This window comes from Chiloscyllium punctatum, chromosome 20, assembly GCF_047496795.1.
Source record: "Chiloscyllium punctatum isolate Juve2018m chromosome 20, sChiPun1.3, whole genome shotgun sequence".
NCBI classification, from domain to species: Eukaryota; Metazoa; Chordata; class Chondrichthyes; order Orectolobiformes; family Hemiscylliidae; genus Chiloscyllium; species Chiloscyllium punctatum.
Genome location: NC_092758.1, coordinates 54,033,600 through 54,058,098, shown reverse-complemented (window position 1 = coordinate 54,058,098; position 24,499 = coordinate 54,033,600). Strand labels below are relative to the sequence as shown.

Sequence of the window (24,499 nt, the reverse complement as noted above, 5' to 3'; positions counted from 1 at the left end):
AAATTGGACTTTTGCCCTTAATATACTTGTAGAATCTCTTTGGATTATCCTTAGCTTTGGCAGAAAGGGTTATCTTATTTTCCCTTTTACCCTCCTGATTTCCCTCTTCAGAATGCCTCACTTTCCTTATACTCCTTAAAAGATTCAATTGACCAACATTTATCTGCACTTGACATATGCCTCTTCCTTATTCTTGACCACAGCCTCAATATTTCTATTCATCCATTGCTCCCTACTTCTATCAGCTGTACCCTTCACTCTGAAAGAAACATACCAACCCGAACTCTTGTTGTTTCACTTTTGAAAGCCTCCCATTTGCCAGCCATCTTTTTACCTGCAAATAGTCTACCCGAATTAACTCATGAAAGTTCCTATCTCACTGTCAAAATTGGCTTTACTCCAATTTAGAACTTTAACTTTTATACAAGGCCCACCCTTTTCCACAACTATTTTAAAACTAATAAAATTACAATCACTGGTCCCAAAGTGTTCCCCCAGTAATACTGCAGTCACTTACTCTGCATTATTTCCCAAAGAGAAGTCAAGATTTGTTCCTTCTCGAGTAGATAAATCCACATATTGATAAAGAAAATTTTCTTGAACACATTTAACAAATTCCTCTCCACCCAAGTCTTTAACACAGACCACCCTGCTGTGATCTCTAGCATGTCACTTTCCATCCCAGTCTATGTTTGGAAAGTTGAAATCCCCCACTTACACATTTGAGATCACTCTATATATTTACTGATTACTGGGGGGGGGGGGGGGGGGTTTGTGTAATCCCAAAGTGATCACCCCAGTCTTATTTCTAAGTTCTACCCATATAGTTTCTCTGGACCACCGCCCAGGATTACCCTAAGTACAGCAGTATCTTCTAATTAAAAACACTGTTCTCCCTCCTCTCTTGCTTCCCTTTCTTCCCTGGCTGTAGCATCTGAACCCTGGAACATATTGCAGGGTTTAAGAATATTCAATTTAGTTCAATTGAATTATAGAGATTTTTAAAACTACATCATCTAGAAAAATAACAATTAATTTGCCATAAATAAAGATGTCTACTATTATGACTGACGGCAATATTCAACATCCATCATTTGATTTCAATACACAAGGCTTTCATGGACCATAAATCATTTTAAAATAGATATTGCTTGCTTAAAATGGCTACAGTCATCACCTGACAAGCCCAGAAATCCCACAAAGAATATACAAATGGAATTACAATTTTAATCATGAGGTCCTGAAACACAGTCAGGGTTCGGGCTAGGAAATTCACATCTCTTGCTTTATTTACATTTAGATGGTAACTTCACATATTAAAGAAAAAAAAGACACCTGCGGAGGGTTCAATTTGAAAACGATAATGGAGCTAGTGTTGGAATATACAAAGGAACCCCATACTTTAACTGAACAACAAAGCAGAGCCAAACAACATAGGCTGAGAACATCAAGGATATTGGAAGTTCTTCTCTCTCATAGTTTTTGAATTTAAGGATTCTATCTGAAGAAAAGTTAATTGGAACAACAATAACAATTCACTGAAAACTCCAGGACATATACAATTTCACCATTATGGAGGAAAACAAAACACCTAAACATTTGGATTCAGGTCTTTTCGGAAGCACAACTGAAAGACTCTTAGAAAATATAACTAAATTGCAACTGACTTCCTGCATGTACCAGATATTCATCTTTGTACCCCACTTAACTTTCTTTGTAAGCTTATTAATTGAATGTTATTGTTGTCACTTTTTATTCGCGAGGGTAAAATAAAACTCCACTCAGGACAGGCTTAAAACTGACTTTCTGATTAAATTATTTTAAGAATAATGCATAAAGACTAACCGAAAGCAGGGATAAATTTAAAAAAGAGGGGAGCTACAACGACTCTTCATCTGGTCATAATAGCACAAATACGGCTTGGATCGTGAAATGAGGAAGAACTTTGGCTCTTGCTCACTTCACTGCAGTGATGCTGCTCTGATCACATGGGCCCAATTTTAACTCCATATAAGTGGGCGTATTTTGAAAACTTGCCCTCAAGACATATAATGAAAGGAAATCTAACTACAAGTTTTTTATTATTCTTTATCTTTTAATCATTCCCCCCCCATGAAGACATTACTGTTCAAAATAAATATTTGCTCCTTGTGCCCTCTTCCTTTCACACAAATGTGAAATAAAGCTTGATTCCACAGAAACGTATATGATAAAGCCTGAATATTAAATTAAGGATAATAAGACTGTGTGCTATTAAGATAAGCTAGTGAAAAAAAGTAAAGATTTTAAAACAACTTCATGTCAAAATCAGCAAGCATATTGGAAATACATACTTAACAGGACATGATTGGATTGTAAGCTCAGTTTTTTGAGGTATTAGGCAGATGAGCTTCAACAGATAGCATGCCTTTTTGAGTTGCACAGAAATGTAGAATGTAGAAGACAGGAACAGCAGTCAGCCAATTGACCCCATGAGCCTGCTCCACTTTCAATATGGTCATAGTTGATTATTGGGTTCAATGATCCTAATCCTGCCCTCCTCTCATATCCCTTGATCCCTTTAGCTAAAAGAGGTAAATCTATCTCTTTCTTGAAAATACAATGTTTTGGCATCAACCATTTTCTGTGGTACTGAGTTCCACAGATTCAACATTCTGAGTTCTGTTTCTAAGGACTGGATAATTTCCAATTTCAATTCATAATTTGTCCTAAATTACCCTAGCATAGTCAAGATGGCATTATGAATGTCACAATTGGCATCAGCATCCCAAATTTGTCGTTTTGGTTGTGGCGCAATGTTACTGCTGAACTTTTTCTGTTCTAAACTTCAATGCATCACATGAAGTGTCACAATGAACCAGCAAAAGAGGGATAACAAATACTGGGTTGAAAAAAATATATGCAGACCCGCAATGAAGAAACCAAAAATCATTCCATGCACCTTCCAAAAGCTTAAACCCTGGTTTTAAAACCATGGCCTAGATACCTAATGATTGAAAGAGTACTTACTTCTCTCATCATCTTCAAAGTCATATCTTGCATAGCTGTTCGGTTCTGCAGTGCGTAGTGAACGAAGCCAAGGAAAGTCAGTGATCATGAAGTAGGGAGCTCCATCTACTGTTCCTATCAAAAGAAAATCCTGAGTAGAACATCTAACAATTGAGAAAGTTATATTTTTCTCCCCTGCTCAAGCAGAAGACATTAAAAAAAAACTCATTGAATAAGTAAAATACTAATTCCTAAACCTATATGCACAATACATATCGGCCTTGATATGTGCATAACATAAATTTTAATAATAGTACAATAAACCTCAATACTTCAGTGGCTGGGATGGAAGGAATTTGGGAGAATGACCATAAACCATAATCTCTCTCATAGATGTAATGTTAATTGTCAGAATGAATGTTGCATTCCACAAAAATAAATTTGCTAATACCAATTCAGAGCAACAAAGGAACTTGAAAAATGCATTATTACAACAAAATTCCAAAGTAAAACAATTATAGCACAGGAAAAGCAAGGCATGTCTATGCTGGTATTTATTTACTATCTCAGCCTTTTTTTCTTTGTACTTCACCTCTTCTCATCAAAAAGTGTATTTCTTTTGCCCTCATGTATGCATCTAGTTTTCCCTTAACATATATGTGCTTTGCATTGAACACGGAGTTCAGCATTCTCATCATCTTTCAAGTAAAGAATCATATTTAATCTAACCATCAGTGAGCTATTCAATGGTATCACCATAACCAAATCTCTCATTATCAATATCTTAGCAGTTACCACTGTCCAAAGACTGGACTGAACTGAACTATGTAAATAGTTGGTTCAGTTAGTTCAATAGCTAGTTTGCCCTCTCCCCCCTCCCGCCCTCGCCGTGCTTTTCCAGCACCACTCTGATCTCTACTCAATAGCTAGCTTAGTATACTGACTAAACAAAAACAGGGAACTTGGAGTAGCTCACCTCCCAACTCCCTAAAGCCTGTTGAACATCTACAAGACACAAATCAGGGATCTTAGAACATTGCTTAGATAAATGCAGCTCCATTTCCAACATTCACCACTAATGCAGCGACAGCAGTGTTTATCATCTGCTAGATGCAATGTGGCAACTCACCAAGACTCCTTCAACAATATCTACCTACACTGTGACCTTTATAAGGATGAAGGCATCTGATGCATAGGAACAACATGCAGGTACCACGTGTAGCTTCTCATATCTGACTTGGAATCCAGATTGCCAAGACTTCACTGTTGTTAGGTCAAAACCTCAGAACCCTTGTCCTAACAGCACTGTGTGTACGCTTACACTTGCTGTAGTAGTAAATGCTGGACCAACTAGCAACACATCCCAAATGAAAAAAAAAGTTATTGCTGAAAAGTCCAAATTTAAGGACAGATATCAGGGATGTTCTGAGAACAAGTTACTCCGTCCAATACAAAAAGTCAAGTACTCAGGAGTCAGAACAAAGAGCAAACTCTGCACAGAACAGCTAGCTTCAGGCAAACACTTCTAGCAGGATTTTGGAGTGTTAACACTTGTCCAAAACTTTGGTTTTCCTCTCAATTAGCATCACTACAGTATAGATAACTCTTTCTCTAACTCTGCACTGCATAAAACTGGACTTTCAGTCAGTCAGAGATATTACTATTAAGGCATAAGATCATGTCCTTTGGGGCATGTTTTCCAAAACACTGCTTGGCGCACTAGAGAAAAGAACTAATATACAATGAGGATCAGCAATAAGCAGGTAAGGAAGTTGGCAGAAGTGACTGCTAAATTAGAGACCATCAGAAAAAAAGCAAATAAAGATAAAGCTACCATTGAGAATGTGAGATGGGATAAACAGCAGTCACTTGATGTTTGATGTTTTCCTTTGAAGGTAGCAACCTGCTCTTCACTACCAGTCTGCTGATTAAAGCTCAATGGTAAAATGAAGACCTTGGTACCTGAGCTTAATACTTTTAAGGTCTGTGTCTAAAAACTAGTTGCGCTTGTGATTTTGTAGCTACCCAAAGTCTGAAAACTCCAGTTTGATAACTGCTAAATCATATACTGGCACCAACCTTCCAAACTATAAATATCCCTCCCCCAAGGGTACTTGAGATATTTTTTCACATCTTCTTCAGTGCGAGTAGCTTCAGGGAAGAACTCATACTTGATCAATTCTCTTTAAGAAGAAAATCAAAAAAATCAATTAAGATCAGCAACTTTAGTATATGCAAGTATAATTTACTCAACCAATTTACTATTTGATTATCTAATAAATTTACTAAATTTGGCACTCATCCAAAATCATAATATTACAGTTAACAATTTCTATACTGCTTATCCATCCTCTACTCAATTTCTTTGACTCATTAGATTTCTGTTTAAATCAGTCTGTACTTGATAATTCATCCAGAAATTACGAGTAATAATATTACTATTTTTAATTGTAAATTCTATGATTTCATTAAGGTAATTTCAACATTTTACAACTTAAAACACTTACTGATTAATATTTGCTATTGTGTCCATCCAGCTACGAATGCGAACCTTGTTTCGCACATTTGGAGGATTGCTAAACTCATGAATAATACAGATGTGATAGGGATAAGGTCCACTAAATATCATCCGCTCCAATTTTAAAGTATCAATCTGCAACAATATGAAAAGAAATTGAAATTCTTTAAAACAACTTCCAAATTTAAAAAATGCAATTACAGTCTTCATTCTTCCTTATGAAACAGGTATGTTTAATTTTAAAAACACGAATTCTGGTCATTTGTATATGTTCCACTAAGTTTTAGAATATCTTGAACACAACCTATTTAAGGGAGCCTGATAAAGCAAAAGAATGACATCTGCTGTTGACAAAATTTACATTTTCATAAATTAATAAAACAATAAAAATACTTGATTTATTAGCAGAATTATTTTTACTTCACTGGAGAATTCATCACTAAATATCTAAATTAATGGAAACACTTAGCAGTGTCGAATGATGCGCCTGACCTATTCAGTATCTCCAATAGTATTCTAATTTTGTGTCAGATTTCCAGAGCATTTGTATTTTACTTATTTTCCAGAGCATTTTTAATTTACTTATTCACAAAATGTGAGTTTATTGGCAGCTATTGCCAATCTGTAAATACTCTTAACAGGGGATGGTTAGCCACCCATTTAATCTACAGAAATCCATCTGGTGACAGTAGTCTAAAACTGCTATTAATAAAAGTTCTAAGGCATCAATGATGAAAGAATGACAATATCTTTCCAACACAGAATGGTGTACAACTTGGAGAGGTCTTTCTATACGCCTATGCTCATCCTTCCAACTGGCTGATCGCAGATCAAGGAAGCATTGCTGAAGTAGTATCAATAAGTTGCTGTAAGTGCATCTCTGGATGGCATACACAGTGAACACAGTATCCTTGCCATGGACTGGTGAAAGTTTAAAGTGGTGGATAGAGTGCCAATCAAGTGGATGGTTAGTTCTGGTATCAAGGTTCAAGTGATGTTAGAACTTCACTCCCATAAGCAAATCCAAAGCATTTTGGCACACTCCACACTTGAACCAGGTGGGACATCAACCAGGCACCACAAAATGCTGTTCCTGTATCTACAATTTATATGTTCAGACCAATTAAGTTTATAGCCAATGTTGACCACCAGAAGTTTCTAGAATACAACAGCTGCTTTTTAATTAAAAAAAAATTAAATAATTCAAATTAATTAACAGCTTCATAACTGCTACTTTGGAAAGCAAAAATGAACATATCAATGCTCAAAGAGCAGGGACTAGAACTAAATGAACAGTTCATCTAAAGGCATGACACAGGTATAATATCTCAATGTTGTAGCTCCAATGACAATGCTTCTCAGCTGATAGCGGGGCAAAGAAAGTAATGCTGGAAATTCTTTTCAGTTCCCACATATCACCAATCCCAATATGTAAGGCAAATTATAATTGACAAAGGTGTAAAGCACATCTATAGACAGATTCAAATATCACTAATTGGGAAAGCTCACACTTCAGAAATTAACTGTTTGAAACATTATCAGAGAAGTAATGGCTTGGCAAACACGGCATATCACTATCAAGAATCAAACAATTTATTCTTCCATGAAAATCTGGTACATGTTGTTTTAATGGGACATATACAAATCAATTAAACTGTCTCTGATCTATTGAAAATGACAATAGAAATTAAAGATAACTTTTTAAATAGACATTACAAATAAAGTCAATTGTATTTAAAATAACTACATTCACTCACCTGTTGCATTGGTCGCAGATAAATGATACGGTTCCGTTCAGGAGGCATTTGTAAAATCTGGTCAAGCACTTGTTCAATATTGAGCTTCCGACACTGCACATAGTCAAAGCGGTTTACAATTGGTGTATTCTCAACCTTTAGGTGCTTTAGCACCCGACATCGAGTAGCTTAAAAATGAACGTACACCAACATTTACTTATTAAATCATGCTTGCTGTCTAAAGATTTTATGAAATAGATTGAAATTAATATTCAGGCCAAATACCATGAAAGTGAATACAAAAACACAGCTTAATTTAGTGTACTGAAGCAACAATAATTTTTGAAGCTTTTATTTTCATCAGTTTTAATATTTATTAGCTGGCATGTCATGTTAAAAAGGTCTAAGACATATCAGAGACCATGAGATAAAACTTAATACAAAACTAAAGTTAGGTATTTAAAATAATGAATGATGTTGTTTAAGGATGACCTTAAAGATGGAAAGGAGCTACAGAGGCAAAGGAGGCTGGGAAGGAATTCATGTGCAAGGTATTATATAATGGAAAGTACAAGCACCACTAATGGGCAAAAGTACTTTTATGCCTATAGTGAAAATGGACGATCAATCTTCAACTTTTAGCATTTGACTGTAATCGAGACTTTCATGGATGAAAGTGGTTTTAAAAAGTACATTTTAATAGTGATATAGCCCACATGGGATATATACAAAACCAATTGCTTTAAAATTACCATTTTTAGTCAAAAGGTTCTGAAACTGACAGAAGCATCAAGAAGTTGGCATCTGCACATATTGACAGATGAAAGGTTGCTTACAACAATCTAGCTTGAAATGAAAAAGCCAAAGACCCTAGAATTTGCAAAGGAACACATCTCAACCATCCTCTGATCAAGTGCACAGGAGAAATAATGAGGACAGGTAACGAGGATGATGCTCGAAGATTTTCTCTATCTGCCCCCCTCAATCACAGAAATCAGCATTGGTTAAAAAGCAACTTGGAAGAATATCACTTTTCAGAGAACAGTATCTGCAAACTTCACTGCTAAAGACATAGGGTAACAGCTAAACAGATGGAGTTGGGTCATTTAATTTGCATAACTCAAGGATCTCCTAAGACCCATAAGTGCATATGCCTTCACTTTCCTGTCTGACATGAATCCATCTTCTCTCCTCCCCTTTGCACTTCTTAACATGCACTTATGAACATGCGTATGTGCTCGCATGCGCATTTGATCTGTTTTGTTATTTCTTGGGGGTAGCAGGAAATGAAATTCTACTCTTTCACTCAAGAAAACATCAGAATTGGCAGTCTTTCATACAGTAATCGTGCCCCACATGATAGATGGCATACAGGAGTGAAGGTAGGACATTGTCTTCACAAGGACTAGGCAGTGGCCATTCATGGATAGATGCGGATGTTGACTGTAGACAGTGGTGCCATGGAGTCACTCAGTGATGGATACTGAGCAACCGTCCCCTTCTCCCCAGCTCCTCAAACAAGAGTACAACATGGTGCAACATGGCACAGTACTGAGTCATCTGTTTGGAATGGCAGTAGATGGTCATCAGCAGTAGGTTTCCTTGCCATTATATGATGCAATGGGACCTACACCAACATCAAGGACTTAGAATGCTACTCTCCTTGACAGTTCTCTCCCATTGTGCCACCAAATTGATGGACTTATCCTGCAATGGGAAAGGCTCAGTCAGGCATGATGCTAGAATGATATTTGCTTAAACATAGAAATTAGGATTACAATAGGTACTTCAAGCCTGCTCAGCCATTCAGCATGATCATGACTGATTCTCAATCTCAATGAGATAACCCTGCTTTCTCTCCGTATCATCTAATACCCTTTAATATCTAAAAATGCATTAACCTTGTTATTGAATATACTCAGTGAGCAGGCCTCCACAGCCTTTCGTGGTAGCAAAATCCATGGATTGACCGTCCTGGGTTAAATGTTTCCTCATTCTGTCCTTAATGGCCTACTCTGTATCCTGAGGTCATGACCTAGTCTCTAGACTCCCCAACTACATCCTCCATTCATCTAGTTAGTAGCCTGTTAGAATTTTATACATATGGCCCCGATGCCCTAGACAAGCTGCAAAAGCCTAGGTTTAGGGGGGCAGAGGAACAGTCACTTGTTTTATACAGGAATGAAGTCCAATCAGAAGTGTCAGAAACAGTCAGAACAGATTCCGGAGGGTTAAAGGAGCTCTAAAAAAAGGATAATAGCCACAAAGGAAAGTCAGGAAGGATCCAAAAAGGTGACAGCCCAGAGCAAGAGATATAGTTCACAGAAACTTTTATGGGAAAATTACAGGGAATCAATGCAATTCTCAAACAGATCACAAGAAAGTGAATAGGAATCCTAACTTAGTTGAGGAGCCACAGAGGAGTACAGCAGAAGTTGAACTTCCACTTGATGACAGTGGTGTTCCAAAAAAAACTGGAACAGATTACAGAAAACCCATTCATGAAATAAAGGGAAAAAGAAAGAGAACATACCCCTTGGTAATGCCAATAGGGGCATATCAGTGCATGAAACACACTGGGAGATCCAAAGGGACAGAAACAAGTTTCAAACCTGAGCAAATCCACTCAGGTCGAAGAAGTTAAATGAGGTGCAGGATGTAAATTCAGACATCCTGCAGGCAGCAAACCTCAGGTTACCATTCATCAACTTTCTAGAAAATTAATTTGTGAAAAGGCCTAAATCTAGATCATGGATTATAGAAATGGGCAAACAAGGAGTATGTGAAATTGTGGCACAGCACTGTAAGCTAGTCAGATTGCAAGCCCCAAAGAGGTTTTCAATGCAGGTTGGGACAAAGCGAATGAGTAGATTAAATTCCCCACGGTGTGGAAACAGGCCCTTCGGCCCAACAAGTCCATACTGACCCTCCGGAGAGTAACCCACCCAGACCCATTTCCCTCTGACTAATGCACCTAACACTATGGGCAATTTAGCGTGGCCAATTCACCTAACCTGCACATCTTTGGACTGAGAGAGGAAACCGGAGCACCCGGAGGAAACTTACGCAGACACAGGGAGAACATGCAAACTCCACACAAACAGTTGCCAGAGGCTGAAATCAAGCCTGGGACTCTGGTGCTGTGAGGCAGCAGTACTAACCACTGAGCCACCATGCCGTCGTGAATGCATGTGTAGCCATATGAATTTTTGTATCTTATTTCATATTGCTATTACAATGAAACATTCATAATACTCGAAGGCAAAATAACGTCAGAGTACCTTTACAGAGGTAGGTCAGTCTCATAAGTCAATGACTTTAAACTACAATTTCCTTCACTTTCTTATCTGTAGTGGACAACGTCTTGTTTTTAAGCTTATTACCTATGCTTGATGTCACATTTTCATGATTTTTTCAGGGCACTAATAAAACTGCTCCACTTCATTCAAGGAAATCTTGTAATTCTTTCACTTTGACTCAATTAATGATGCATTAACTGAAGCACACGATTAAAAAATGAAATAAAATGTTTTGTTGCAACTAAGAACCAAGCTAGTTCTCCCCCTCATCTGGTTGTAACACTGCGCCTATGTTAGACTTTTGTTGACAAGTCCCTACATGAAGAGTAGTGAGTTTGTACTTTGCAGGTTTCACTGGGCTGTGTGCCCAGTCAAAAGACAATCCAACATCCAGTATATGTTGAACAAGTCTCTCTGGGGGATCCGATGCCGTTGTGCAGCCAGCCAGGTTACTGTATATAACTCTAGATGTAGTACCAAACATTTAATGAGATAGTTCAGAATCCATAGGATTCAATGAGAAAGAAAACATGTACTTTTCACTAACACTCATTTACTTAGATGGGGAGGTGAGGGGGGGGCAGAGATGGAGTAGGAAATTGGATAGAAAAGTGGAAGAGCGGAGCTATCTATACCCTGCAGTGTGTCTTACTTTTTGTTTATCTATTGCTATTCAAAGCAAACTATTGCTATCTCATTCATTTGAACATCTCCAGTTGAGCCCCACTGGCTTTTCCAAATTGAATATTCCTTAGGTATCCTTGCATTATCAATATATAAAGTTATTATGCAAATATGAGTAAAACAAAGGTTGCAAAACTCTTGATAGCTCATCAACTTTTAGTGCTCCTCGATTATAATATTAAGTCCAATGCTGTCAGTTTTTGCATATTCCACATGGGTTGTCTGGATTTGCCAGGCGATCATAGTAGCCATTTTAGGTTAGTAGTGAAGAACTGAAAGTCACCAAAGGACTATTATTTTCAAAGGTCTATAAGTTGCTCTGTCACTAGAAAGCATTGCCATGCATTTAACTGGAAAGCTGACATACCTCAGTTAAGAGGAGAGTTGAGAGAGTAGGGATTCCAGTGACCTTAGCTGGTATGCGAATTCAACCCATACTACTGGAATCACGCTGTATGGCAAACCAGCCATCCAGCCACATGAGCTAACCAATCCCCAAGATCAGCAACGTTTTTATATTTTTAAACTACTTAAGGTCATGGAAGTCTCTTACAAAGTCAAATGTTGAAAGTTGAATATTAATCCATTTTTGCTCTGATTGTACTAACATAATCACAGGAAGTAATGCAATGTCACAATGTCTCATAGCCTCATGGCAAGATTTGGCCTCTGTAAGATGCATCTTAAATAAAATTACTGCCTTTATGTCACATACTTTAAATCGTCTTTAGCAGCACAACAATACTAAGGTTAGTATAGCTATGATAGTGTCATCTAGACTCGAAACGTTAGCTTGCTCTCTCTCCACGGATGCTGCCTGACCCGCTGTATGTTCCAGCATGTTTTGTTTTCAGCCAAGATTAGTATACTAAGTTCAGAACTGTTGTATGTACTGTAAAGACCCAAATTTAAGTTTAAACACAAACCTAAATTATGAACCAGAGTTTAAAATCTCTGCAAGCGAGTGCAACAGTGGATCAGTGTGTCCCAGGTTCCAGATGAAGCAGGACTTTACCTACACTTCTCTAAACCTAATATATTGCATTCACTACTCACAATGTGGTCTCCTCTACATTGGAGAAATGAAGTGCAGACTCAGTGACCACTTCATAGAACATTTACTTCTGCCCGCAAAAAAAGCCCTGAGCTTTCAGTTGCCTGCCACTTTAACACACCACCCAATTCCCTGGGCAACATCTCTGTCTCAGGTTTGCTGCAGTGCTCCAGCAAAGCTCAATGCAAGCTGGATGAAGAACACCTCATTTTCCACTTGGGGCTCCTGCAGCCCTCTGGACTCAATATCAAGTGCCACTACTTTAGGGCCTGATCTCTATCATGTCCTAGCCCCTTACCCCACACACTGGTTTGTCATCACATAGTCTGTCATTACACACTACCTATTATTAGCCACTAACAGTCTTCATTAATAGCTATTCACCCTCCTAGCCAGATCGTTATCCATTCCTGTGTGTCTAACTGTTCTTCTCTCTCTTTGAGCTCTATCCCCACCTGTTGGTAAATCCTTACCCTTACCATATCTACTGTATATAAACCGACAGTTTCCTAGCTACCATGCTTTGAGTTACCTTCCACTTCTGTCCTCTGAATAATACTCACGTCAAGATTTTCACTATGTAAAAGACACATTTTGTGCATATGATATACAAACTTTTCCAATGTGTTGATATAACGAATCTGCCAAAAATAATTCACCAACTCACCATGGATAAACATCATTTTCGGACAATCTCTGAGTACCAAATCAGTAATTCCACAATTAGCAAGCGTAATCCCAACCAAATTTTTGGACTTCAGATTAAGAACCTGGAACACAGTTCAGGCTAATTATTTAGGAAGGAAATATCAGAATATTATTCTCTAAAGCTATTACTGTGAAGGTTAATATTAGGAAGAAACTTAGTGATTAGCTTTGTTTTAAGGATTCATGTTAATGGATTGTGGACAGCAGGTACAATTGAACTGGAGTTTCTTTTTAAAAAGGTTATTGCTTAAAAGGGCATTAGGATATTTAAAAAACACTAAGAGATCACATGGCTTAAGTTAACTGCTAGACTTTGTTTACTGGGTACCGCATATCAGTTTATACATTTAATTCCATATATTATTGAGTTCAGGTGAAGCACAGCTTGCTGAGAGAGACACAAAAGTTACCCAGCTCATCCTCTTGACTTTCTAAGAAAACACTTATCTGAGTTGTGTGATAAGTGAAGCACTGATCTAACCATTCTCCTGGAAAAATAACTGATGCTTTTGAACTCTCTGTTTGAGGATCTATGTTTCATGACACCCATCTATAGGATGCTGGATGAAATACACCTTTAATACAATATCCGCTTGTTCTTCAAGAACTAGCCATTATTGATCATGGTGAATGTTCTCTTCAAAGGTTAATTTTTGAAGAAAAGTCCTAATTTTTTCCATTACCTAGTGGATGTGCACACGAGGCTATTTAGAAGGGTAAATAATTGTACTTTAACACAATTTGAAATACTGTTCAGTTTTATGTCTTGGTCAATATTTTTAAAATAAACACTAACTTTATTGTTTAATAAAAGAAAACTGATTTATGGGTCTTTTTATTTACATTCTTGAGATTTGATTCAGAATAAATGTCCATAAGGGTACCTGAGTATAACAGTAAAATTTAATGTTGAACTGATTGTGTAATTGGACTAGAAACAGGAATCGCAGCCCTACGATCACAGTCATAGCACTATATCACAGTCATGACATAGACTACAAATAAAAATGTCAATTTTGAGCAACTTATAAATTTGTCCAGCAGCAGGAAAAGCTGAGTTAGCTGATGTAGTAAGATTTCAGACCTCTGATGAATCAGCCAAATTCTTCTAAAGCAATTGCATGGATATTAAAAATGCCCTTATTGCTTTGGTACAAGGTCGAAAAGGGAAAAGAAAAAAAAACTGGCTCTTACTTCTCATTATAATTCAACACATCTGGTTGAAACAGGATGAAAACTGGTGAGTGCTATCATGTTCTATGATTAAAAAGGGCCATATAGCTATAATGTCAGAGGGCACGCCCTGAAATTCAGCAAAGAGACAATGCATGCAAATGAGCTGTGAAGATTGTATGAACAGAAAAAAAACTATTAAAAAACACAGGAATTAAATTTTGACTGTAGTTAGAAAATTATGTCAATGAAAGTGATTTATTCAACCAAAATGAAAGTAACTTGCAGTGTATGATGTTTCACGTGTTAATTTTTCCCCACTGTGTTAATAGCAATGTTGAAAGAAAGAAATTGCCCTAGAAATCTCATGCTTCACCTGGACATGGTCATCTTCAATGACAGGATCACTAGTACTTGTGGATTTATCTGCAGTTCGTTTCCGCTTGACAGATTGCCTGGGCTTGGGTTTGGAAATATCTGGGAAAGAATGAATTTATAGAAGGAAACAAATTAATATTTATAAATTAAATAAAATCTGGATAAAAACAACATGACATAGCATTTTGGGGAAGTATCAAAACAGTTTTTAGCTAGTGTTGTACAATCCAACTTATCACTTAATCAATATACTGTCAATTAAAATTTCAACAATATAAGACGAAATGCTCTTCCAGAGGTTTCCTACTTTAAAGCAAACAGGTCTCCATTTTCTTCAATAATGCACTGGTTTTTAATGTATTTGAACCATGGATACTATAAATGCTATAGGCTTTGACAAGAGTATATTTAAGAGGGAAATCAGGAATGCAAAAAGGGGACGTGAGATAGCTTTGGCAAATAGGGTTAAGAATAATCCAAAGGGATTCTACAAATACACAAGGATAAAAGGGTAACTAGGAAGAGAATAGGGCCCCTTATAGATCAGCAAGGCCACCTATGCATGGAACCACAGGAGATGGGGGAAGAAACGAGTATTTGCATCAGTGTTCACTGTGGAAAAGGATTTGAAAGATCGAGAATGTGGGGAAATAGATAGCGACATCTTGAAAAATGTCCATATTACAGAGCAGGTGGTGCTGGATGTCTCAAAATGCATAAATTGAATAAATCCCCTGGATCTGATCAGGTGTACCCCAGAACGCTGAGGAGCTAGGGAAGTAATTGCTGGGCCCCTTGCTGAGATATTTGTATCATCAACGGTCACAGGTGAGGTACTAGAGGTTGGCTAACGTAGTTCCACTATTTAAGAAAGGTGGTTAGGAAAAGCCAGGGGACTGTAGACTGGTGAGCCTGACATCGGTGGTGGACAAGCTGCTGGAGGGAATCCGGAAGGACAGGACCTATATGTTTTTGGATAAGTAAGGACTGATAAGAGATAGTCAAAATGTCTTTGAGCATGGGAAATCATGTCTCACTAACTTGATTGAGTTTTTTGAGAAGCAATGAAGAGGATTGATGAGAGCAGAGTGGTGAATGTGAACTGTATGGATGATAGCAAGGCGGTCAACAAGGTTCCTCATGATAGGCTGGTTAGCAAGATTAGACCACATGGAATGTGGGGAGAACTAGCCATTTGGATAGAGAACTTGCTCCAAGGTAGAAGTCACAGTTGGTGGTGGAGGGTTGTTTTTCAGACTACAGGCCTGTGACCAGTGGTGAGCCATAAGAGTTGGTGTTGGGTTCACTGCTTTTCGTCATTTATATAAACGATTTGGAGGTGAACATAGGAGGTATAATTAGTAAGTTTGCAGATGACACCAAAGTTGAAGGTGTAGTGGACAGCAAAGAAGTTTACCTCAGAGTAGTGGGGTCTTGGTCAGATGGGCCGTTGGAGTGGCAGATGGAGTTTAATTTAGATAAATGTGAGGTTCTGCATTTTGGAAACGCAAATCAGAGCAGGACTTATACACTTAATGGTAAGATCCTGGGCAGGGTTGCTGAACAAAGAGACGTTGGAGTGCAGGTTCATAGTTCATTGAAAGTGGAGTTGCAGATAGATAGGATAGTAAAGGCAGCATTTGGCATTTTTGCCTTTATTGATCAGTGCATTGAATACAGGAGTTAGGAAGCCATGTTGGGCCTGTGCAGCACATTGATCAGGTCAAAGCTGGAATACTGTGTGCAAATCTGGTCTCTCTCCTTTACGAAGGATATTGTGAAACTTTAAAGGGTTTAGAAAGGATCTACAAAGGTGTTGCCAGGGTTGGAGAGTTTGAGCTATAGGGAGAGGCTGAATAGACTGGGGCTTTTTCCCCAGAGTGTCAGAGGCTGAGGGGTGACCTTTAAAAAAATTATGAAGGGCATGGATAGGGTAAATAGACAAGATTATTTGCCTGCAGTAGGGGAGTCTAAATCTAGACGGTATAGGTTGAAGGTGAGAGGGGAAGACTTAAAAGGGATCTAAGGGGCAACTTTTTCCATGCAGAGGGAGGTGCGTGTATGGAATGAGCTGCCAGGGGAAGTGCTGGTTGCTGGTACAATTACAACTTTTAAAAGGCATCTAGATGGATTATGAAGGGTTTAAGAGGGATATAGGCCAAATGGGACTAGATTTATTTAGGTTATCTGGTTGGCATGGATGATTTAGATCGAAGGATCTGTTTCCATGCTGTATATTTCTCTGCTGCATATCAGGGAATGTACCTACACTACATGGCACCTAGGGGTGGTCAATAAATGCTGGCCAAGCCAACGATTTCCACATCGCCTCGAATAAAAACAGCATCCACATTTTTGAAGAAATGTGGGTACTCAAATCACAATTATTTGAGAGATACTCTTAATTCACAGAACCTGACTCAAGCACTGATGCTACTGAATTACCATAAGGAATATTAATCATCCCTTCCACCAAAGATGATGTGGACTGAAAATAGCAAGCTGAAAATAAATAAAACTCACGCTATGACTGACAATTTGATACAAGCTGCTCATGTGGGCCCCAAAACCACAACATCTAAACCTTACATTCCAAGTGAATTTTTCAAGAGAACTACCAGCATCGTCAATTAACAATGAGAGAACCTCTAATGACTTCCCCCCCCCCCCCCCCCCCCCCCCACTCCCACTAATGTTTTGATAAATAGAATGCAGCACAGAAAAATAAACGCCAATCAGCTATTAAGATTTCCACATCCTGTCACAACAATAGAGGAAAATGTCAGGCCCCTTAATCCCTGTACTGTTTGTTGTCCGTGAAAAGAAATTGGCTCAGACTGAAAAATACAAGAACTGCTAGTAACAATGAAATCTACTGATGCTCAAACAAACTGAAAGCAAAATGTTGATCTGTGTGTGTGTGTGTCTGTCTGTCTATCTATCTATTTATTTATCACTTGGGGCATCTGAAGACAGTTTTCAATAGAACTCCCTTTGGGCTAACACAAAATACTCAAGATGGGAACATTTAATACTTCCACAGAAAACCCAGGGTCTTAAGAAACCACCTAACTCAGCAATTACTGCATTTACTATTTGAACAGTTATTTTTATATACCAAAGCTTTTAAATTTTACAAGTCACTAGTGATGAGGTGAACATTTTCTACATTTTCCCTTGAAATATGAAATACCTCTTGGCTAAAACAATTCTTTAAAAACATTTTAATCCAAACTTGCACAACTCTGCAAAGGACAACATTATTAGAAACAAAACTAAAACTGTGAAATATTTAATTTCAGACGGCAAGACCACGAAATGGGAACGATATTATTAATTTTTTGTTATTACAGTTCAGATGATGGGATAAACAAACAAGACCAGATTATAATGTATATGTAGAGGATATTCCTTTGGCCTGAGTTACAACTGAGGAAACTGCAACTAAATGTAATTAGCCAAGCTTAATTAGATTAGAAGTTAATATGCTACCTTTTATTCAAAACTTTTTATTCTAAAGAGTATTATTAGTACTCTTGATTATCTGAACATTATCGAATGAAATTTAAGGCGTCGAGTCAAGAAATCATCTTTAGCAAGAAGTTGGATTTTAAGAGAATCTAAAACGCTACAAGTTGTAATTATAGAAATTCATTTTGATAACATTTTGACTGAATCAAAATGTCCTCACATTACGTGGAGCAGCAACAGAGAATTACTGAATGAGTGTGGCAATTAAAGTGAAAATTGCTTATAATAACAACACAATTTATCAATTGTCAGAAGCAAATTGGATTTTCATGGGGTTGGGAAGGGTTGAGGGTGCGGAGTACAGCCTCTGATAACTAGAAACTAGAAGTCAGAGAACACCTTTACAGCCATTTGTTTAACGATAAGAACATAATAGAAGGGTACGCCTTCTCAGTCCTTCAAACGTACTCTACCAATCAACAGGGAGAAAGTGAGGACTGCAGATACTGGAGATCAGAGCTGAAAATGTGTTGCTGGAAAAGCGCAGCAGGTCAGGCAGCATCCAAGGAACAGGAGAATCGACGTTTCGGGCATAAGCCCTTCTTCAGGAATCCTGAATCCTGATTCCTGAAGAAGGGCTTATGCCCGAAACGTCAATTCTCCTGTTCCCTACTGCAGGCAAATGATCTTGTCTATTTTTCCATTCAACATTATAGTTGACTTGCATCAGCATTGTTTTCCTGAAAACTTAGTTGATATTTTCAAAATTTAAAAATATATTGATCTGAGTTTAGAACATACTTAATAATTGAGCCTCTAAGTCCTCTTAGGCAGAGAGCTGCAAAGATTCACTACCATCTGAATAAAGGGGCGCATAAACACAAATCTATTTATCAGCATAAACAGGCAGAGTATTAACAAACTAATCAGAAGTGAAATAAACAGAAAATAAAAACAAGGTTGGCTTTCATTTTCAAGTTAAATTGTAAACTCAAGCCTGTTTGAAGTTTGAAAATAATATGCAAGACTCAAGTCTTAACAGACATGTTGTTTTATGTATGAGAGAATTACTGAGGCTTAGTCTTGCTTGCTTCACTGGACACAACTAATGCAATGTAGGATTTTTTTTCAATATCTCAGCCACTTCAAGTATACTTGACCACTTAAATCATTTATTGGTAATATTATATGAAAAAAAATTGTCATACTTGCTTGCTGAGTGAACGTACTTTCGAAATGAACTTTTTCCTCATTTGTTCATGCATTGTGGGCCTCATTGTCTAGGCTAGCATTTGTTGCTCATCTTCAGTTGCCTCTACGGCAGATTTTATTAAATTCAAATCCCACCATTTGAATTCATGTCCTTAGAATATCAATCTGGGGTCCTGGATTATTAGTCCAGTAATATTACCGCGATGCCATCACGTCCCTTCAGTTTTAAGTTTTTGAATACATAGAAGACCACACTATTTATTTTTACACTTGCAAGGAAATAAGGTTCATACTAAGATGTTAACTATGATCAGAGGAATAAAGAACTGGGAAAACTGCATTTTAAGAGGAAAATCAAGGCAAGAACTTAATGATGATCACTGACCACAGATACTGAATAATTTGGATGATTATTTTCAATTTATATTTCAATGTATACACAAGAGAAGCCACAATCAGCTGGGCTTGAAAAAAGTAGAATTAAGGAACATAGGAATAGGCACAGGCCATTCAGCACAATGAGCCTGTCTCACCATTCAAAGGATCATGGAGGATCAAACAAACATTTTTTACCCACCCATCTCCGTAACTCCATACACTACTAGGAATCAGAAAGCTCAATCATTAGCTTAAGCATATTGAGACACTAAACTTTGACTAAACTAGTCTCCTTTGATGGAGAATTTCAAAGGCTCACTAACATCTAGTAAAGGGAAAAATTATCCTCCTTTCAGATGTAAGTGACATCTTACTTATTTTTAAATTGTGCCCCCTGGCTCTAGACCTAGATCATCAGCCACATCCCCTCAAACCAGGGAAATATTTTACCTGTATCTATCCTGCCTATGCTTTGAAGTATTTTCTTGGTTTCAATTGCATCACTTCTCATTCTTTGAAACTCTAGAATATACAATCTCTCTTCATCGGAGTGTACTGCTATCCTGAGAACAAGCCTGGTGATCCTTCATTGCATTTCTTTCATGGAAATAATATTTGCCTGAGATAAAGAGATCAAAACTGCATACAGTATTCCAGATGAGGTCTGACCAAGTCCTCAACAATTGATGACAGGCTTTGCTACTCCTGTCCACAAATTAGTTTTCAAAACAACATTTAACATTTCATTAGCCTTCCTAATAGGTTGCTACAGTAACTTATCAACAAAGCCATCTGGGACCCTTTGCACATCTAAACTTTTCAACCTGTTACCACTTAAGAAATACTGTACTCATCTGTTCCTCCTACCAAAGGGGATAATCTCAAATTTTCCACATTATATCATATCTGTCAAGTTCTTGTTCATTCAGTAAGCTGACACAAATCATTGAAGGTGGTTTACATCTTCCTCAACACACATTCTCACTTAGTTTTGCATCATTTACAAAATTGGAAATAATCTATGTGGTCCCCAACTCCAAGCCTTGGCTATTTATTATGAGGAGCTGGGATCTAAGTGCTGATCCTGTCTGTCTAATTAATCAATGTCAGTACATTATTTCTTACCCCATACACTTTAATTTTTCTTACTATCTTTCTGTGGGGGGGCATTAAAAGTCTGCTAAAAATCTAAATATACTACATCCATTGGTTTTCCTTTGATTAGATTAGATTCCCTAAAGTATGGAAACAGGCTCTTCGGCCCAACAAGTCCACACCAACTCTCTGAAGAGTAACCCACCCAGACCCATATTTACCCCAGACTAATGCACCTAACGCTATGGGCAATTCAACATAGCCAATTCACCTGACCTGCACATCTTTAGATTGTGGGAGGAAACCCAGGCAGACACAGGAAGAATGTGAAAATGCACAGACAGTCGCCAGAGGTAGGAATCGAACCCGGTTCCCTGGTCCTGTGTGGCAGCAGTGCTAACCACTGAGCCATCGTGCTGCCCTTTGTTTTAAAAACTGAAAAGAGTCAATTGTTCTCTGTCTAGTGATGGTGCCAGACCTGTTGAGCATTTCCAATATCTTTGTTTTTAGTATAGATTAATTATTCTTACTTCAGTAGCATCCCAATTAAATGAATTCATAATAAATCTTAAAAATCAGTATAATTGTAATTAGTAGACAACTAACTTGAATCTTAGCCACCCTAAAACAATTTTTCACTTCCTTTAAACAAGACAACTATGGCTACATGACTAGATAGCCTCAAGTGTTCCACATACCTCTAAATTGACATCAACAAAATGATGGGAATACATGGTAAAGCTTTGAAAGGGATTAGAAACTTACTGAAGAATAGCATTTCATAACTAATTAGAACAAGTACTTTAGAAGATGGAGCAGATAAAAATCAAGCTGATTGAGATGCCCCAGTAGTCAATACTTGGGCAACATAGAGATGTACAGCACAAAAACAGACCCTTCAGTCCAACTCGTCCATGCCAACCAGTTATCCTAAACTAATTTAATCCCATTTGCCAGCACTTGGTCCATATCCCTCTAAACCATACCTATTCATATACCCATCCAGATGCCTTTTAAATGTCTTGCAATTGTACCAGTCACCACCTCTGGCAGCTCATTTCATACACGTACCACCTTCTGTGTAAAAAGGTTGCTCCTTCGGTCCCTTTTATATCTTTCCTCTCTCACCCTGAACCTATGCCTTCAAGTTCTGGACTCCCTCACCCCAGGGAAAAGACCTTGCCTGTTTACCTATCCATGTCCCTCATGATTTTATAAACCTCTATGAGGTCACCCCTCAGCCTCCGATGCTCCAGGGAAAACAGCCCCAGCCTGTACAATGTCTCCCAACAGCTTAAATCTTCTAACCCTGGCAACATCCTTGTAGATTGTTTTGGAACCCTTTCATGTTTCACAACATGCTTCCGATAAAAAGGAGACCAGAATAGCGCTCAATATTCCAAAAGTAGCCTAACCAATGTCCTGAACAGCTGCAACAAGACCTCCCAACTCCTAATCTCAATGCTCTGACCAATAAAGGAAAGCATACCAAATGCCTTCTTCACCATCCTATTTACCTGCGACTCCACTTTCAAGGAACTATGAACCTGTCCTCCAAGGTCTCTTTGTTCAGCAACACTCCCTAGGACCTTAATATTGTGTAAGTCCTGCTCTGATTTGCTTTTCCAAAATACAGCACCTCACATTTATCTAAATTAAACTCCATCTGCCACTCCTCAGCCCATTGGCCCATTTGATCAAGATCCCGTTGTGATCGGAGGTCACCTTCTTCACTGTCCACTACACCTCCAATTTTGGTGTCATCTGCAAACTTATACCTCCTATGTTGTGGCTTCTACTTTAGAAGAACTTGAGTTCAGAAACCCAATGTAAATTGGTCAAGTTTGCAGATGATAAAGTGATCCCGATTATTAATAAAGCAACATGATAAATTCCAATATGGCTGTTCAAAATTATAAGTGCACATAACTGGACACAAGAGAAAATCACTAAATACGCAACTTATAAATATTGGAATAGCTAAGCTACTAGTGAAAGCCATCCATTGTCTGAAACTGACAGAAGACTTAAAACATTTAATTACTGCACAGCAACAACAAATGTAGATGAATGAATGCTGATTCCTATTAATGAAATGATAAACTGTAGAATTGATGCCTACATATTATTGCACTGATCAGACTTTGAGCTCAGTTCCAGTCATCAGAAAAGAAAAACTATTCAGCCCAAATGTTGCCTCAGAGAAGTGCTTCAAAGTCTCACTGTGAGATAAAACTAAATTTTTAATCTTGAAAGAGAAAAGCAGATGCAAGACAAATAAAATAAGACTGAGGAGTGGGTCCAAAAATAATTTCAAAACTAAATTGCAAAAGCAGGATTAGGAGGGACAAAATCAAAACAGTAAAGTTAGGAGTTGTGCACACAAGATCAAAATCTAAACCAGACACATGGGTACAATGGTGGTGAAAATCAGTGAACAAGTGGGTTAACCACACAGTCTGTGTAGTGGAGAACAATGCCTTCTTTATCTACCTTCCCTTACATTTAATACCATACACTACTGCAGGTATTGTTCACGCTACGTACTGCAAATTATTTACAATCACATGCTGTTTACCTGGCTCTGTGATCAATGGAACCTGGCTATATTTACTACTCGCTCTTGTCACTGGTCTGCGTGGATAGCCTTCATGCTGGGCCCCTTTAAAGCACGTAGGATGATTAGAATCCTCTGCATCTCTGGCATCATCAATGCAAGTCCTCCCATTATCAACATTTACTTGTCCTTGTGCACAAGTGGAAGATGTCCTTTGTGAAAACTCTGATATAGTTGAATCTGTGTTGCAATGTCCATTTAAATCACAGTTTTCAGCTGACCTGCTTGTGGAAGGTTTATCCAGTTCAGAGCATTCACCTGTCCTGTTTTCATTTAGCTGAGAAGTGTTGCATACACAGCCAGCATGAACTGAACTATTCCTCGAGCTTCTCTCATTACTGCCAGAGGAACCTCCAACTGTATTTGAAGTACACGAACAGGCATGAATCCCACTACCAGATTGGGATGAATATGTTGGACTGCAATGCCTGCACCCTCCATTTACAGTAGATGTTTTATTAGGTTCTATGTACGGAGGAGTTTCATCAGTGCTCGAGTTGGTTGTTCTTGAAGGAGCAGAACAGGTTCCTGTTCCAGAAGGAACATCTTTGCTCCTGTTCCTTTCTGGGATATCACTTGCTGCTTTCATATCAGCCTTTATCTGTTCACTGGTCACCTGACAACCTTTCTCACAACTGCTTTCCTCTGCGTGCAATGGTGCTAGTAGACCTGGTTGATCAATTGGGCTCTTCTTCCGTAGTGGAGCCTTGCCTTTACCACAAATGCCTGTCAAATAAAATAGCATTAGTCTAGCATTGAGAAACAAAATGAATCATATGAACATCTTGTCAAACTTATTCCAAATCTTGTATATACAGATCTTTATGTTAGTAAAATTGACATGTACAGAGCAAAACCAGCCAATATCCATCCAAATGAGTGAAAGCGCAAATCATTTTTAAACTCAATTAAGAGACTTACCCTGAAATTGAAATAAATCTCCAAATGCATTTTGGAAAAATAAATTTGGGACAAAATACCGAAGGTTCACAGTGAAGAAAAGTGGGTAAATTGAACTCCAGCTGGTTGTTAGGCTCTTGTATCATTTAAAAAGATCTTTCTAATTTGGTGGAATGCCCTTTTAAGCTAATCAAAGACTATTACCAGAAATGTTTTGTAAGTGATCATTATCAGATAATTAGGTCAATGAAAAGCTGGATTTTGAAGTGGAACAGTACAAACATATGC

General features: G+C 37.9%; 1 protein-coding gene across 3 annotated transcripts in view; it reads right to left on the bottom strand.

Moving 5' to 3' along the window:
• Window positions 1-24,499, bottom strand: part of fbxo38 (F-box protein 38) — a 72,844-nt gene that overhangs the window by 2,285 nt on the left and 46,060 nt on the right. For 2 of the 3 annotated variants that reach the window (XM_072590919.1, XM_072590921.1), the window contains 7 exons: window positions 23,273-24,037; window positions 14,537-14,637; window positions 12,947-13,049; window positions 7,264-7,430; window positions 5,496-5,641; window positions 5,068-5,171; window positions 3,010-3,123 (listed from right to left, as the gene is read on the bottom strand). In XM_072590919.1, the coding sequence (XP_072447020.1) occupies window positions 3,010-3,123; window positions 5,068-5,171; window positions 5,496-5,641; window positions 7,264-7,430; window positions 12,947-13,049; window positions 14,537-14,637; window positions 23,273-24,037 (1,500 nt within the window). The remainder of the gene's footprint in view (window positions 1-3,009; window positions 3,124-5,067; window positions 5,172-5,495; window positions 5,642-7,263; window positions 7,431-12,946; window positions 13,050-14,536; window positions 14,638-23,272; window positions 24,038-24,499) is intronic. The other variant, XM_072590920.1, reaches the window with a different exon arrangement.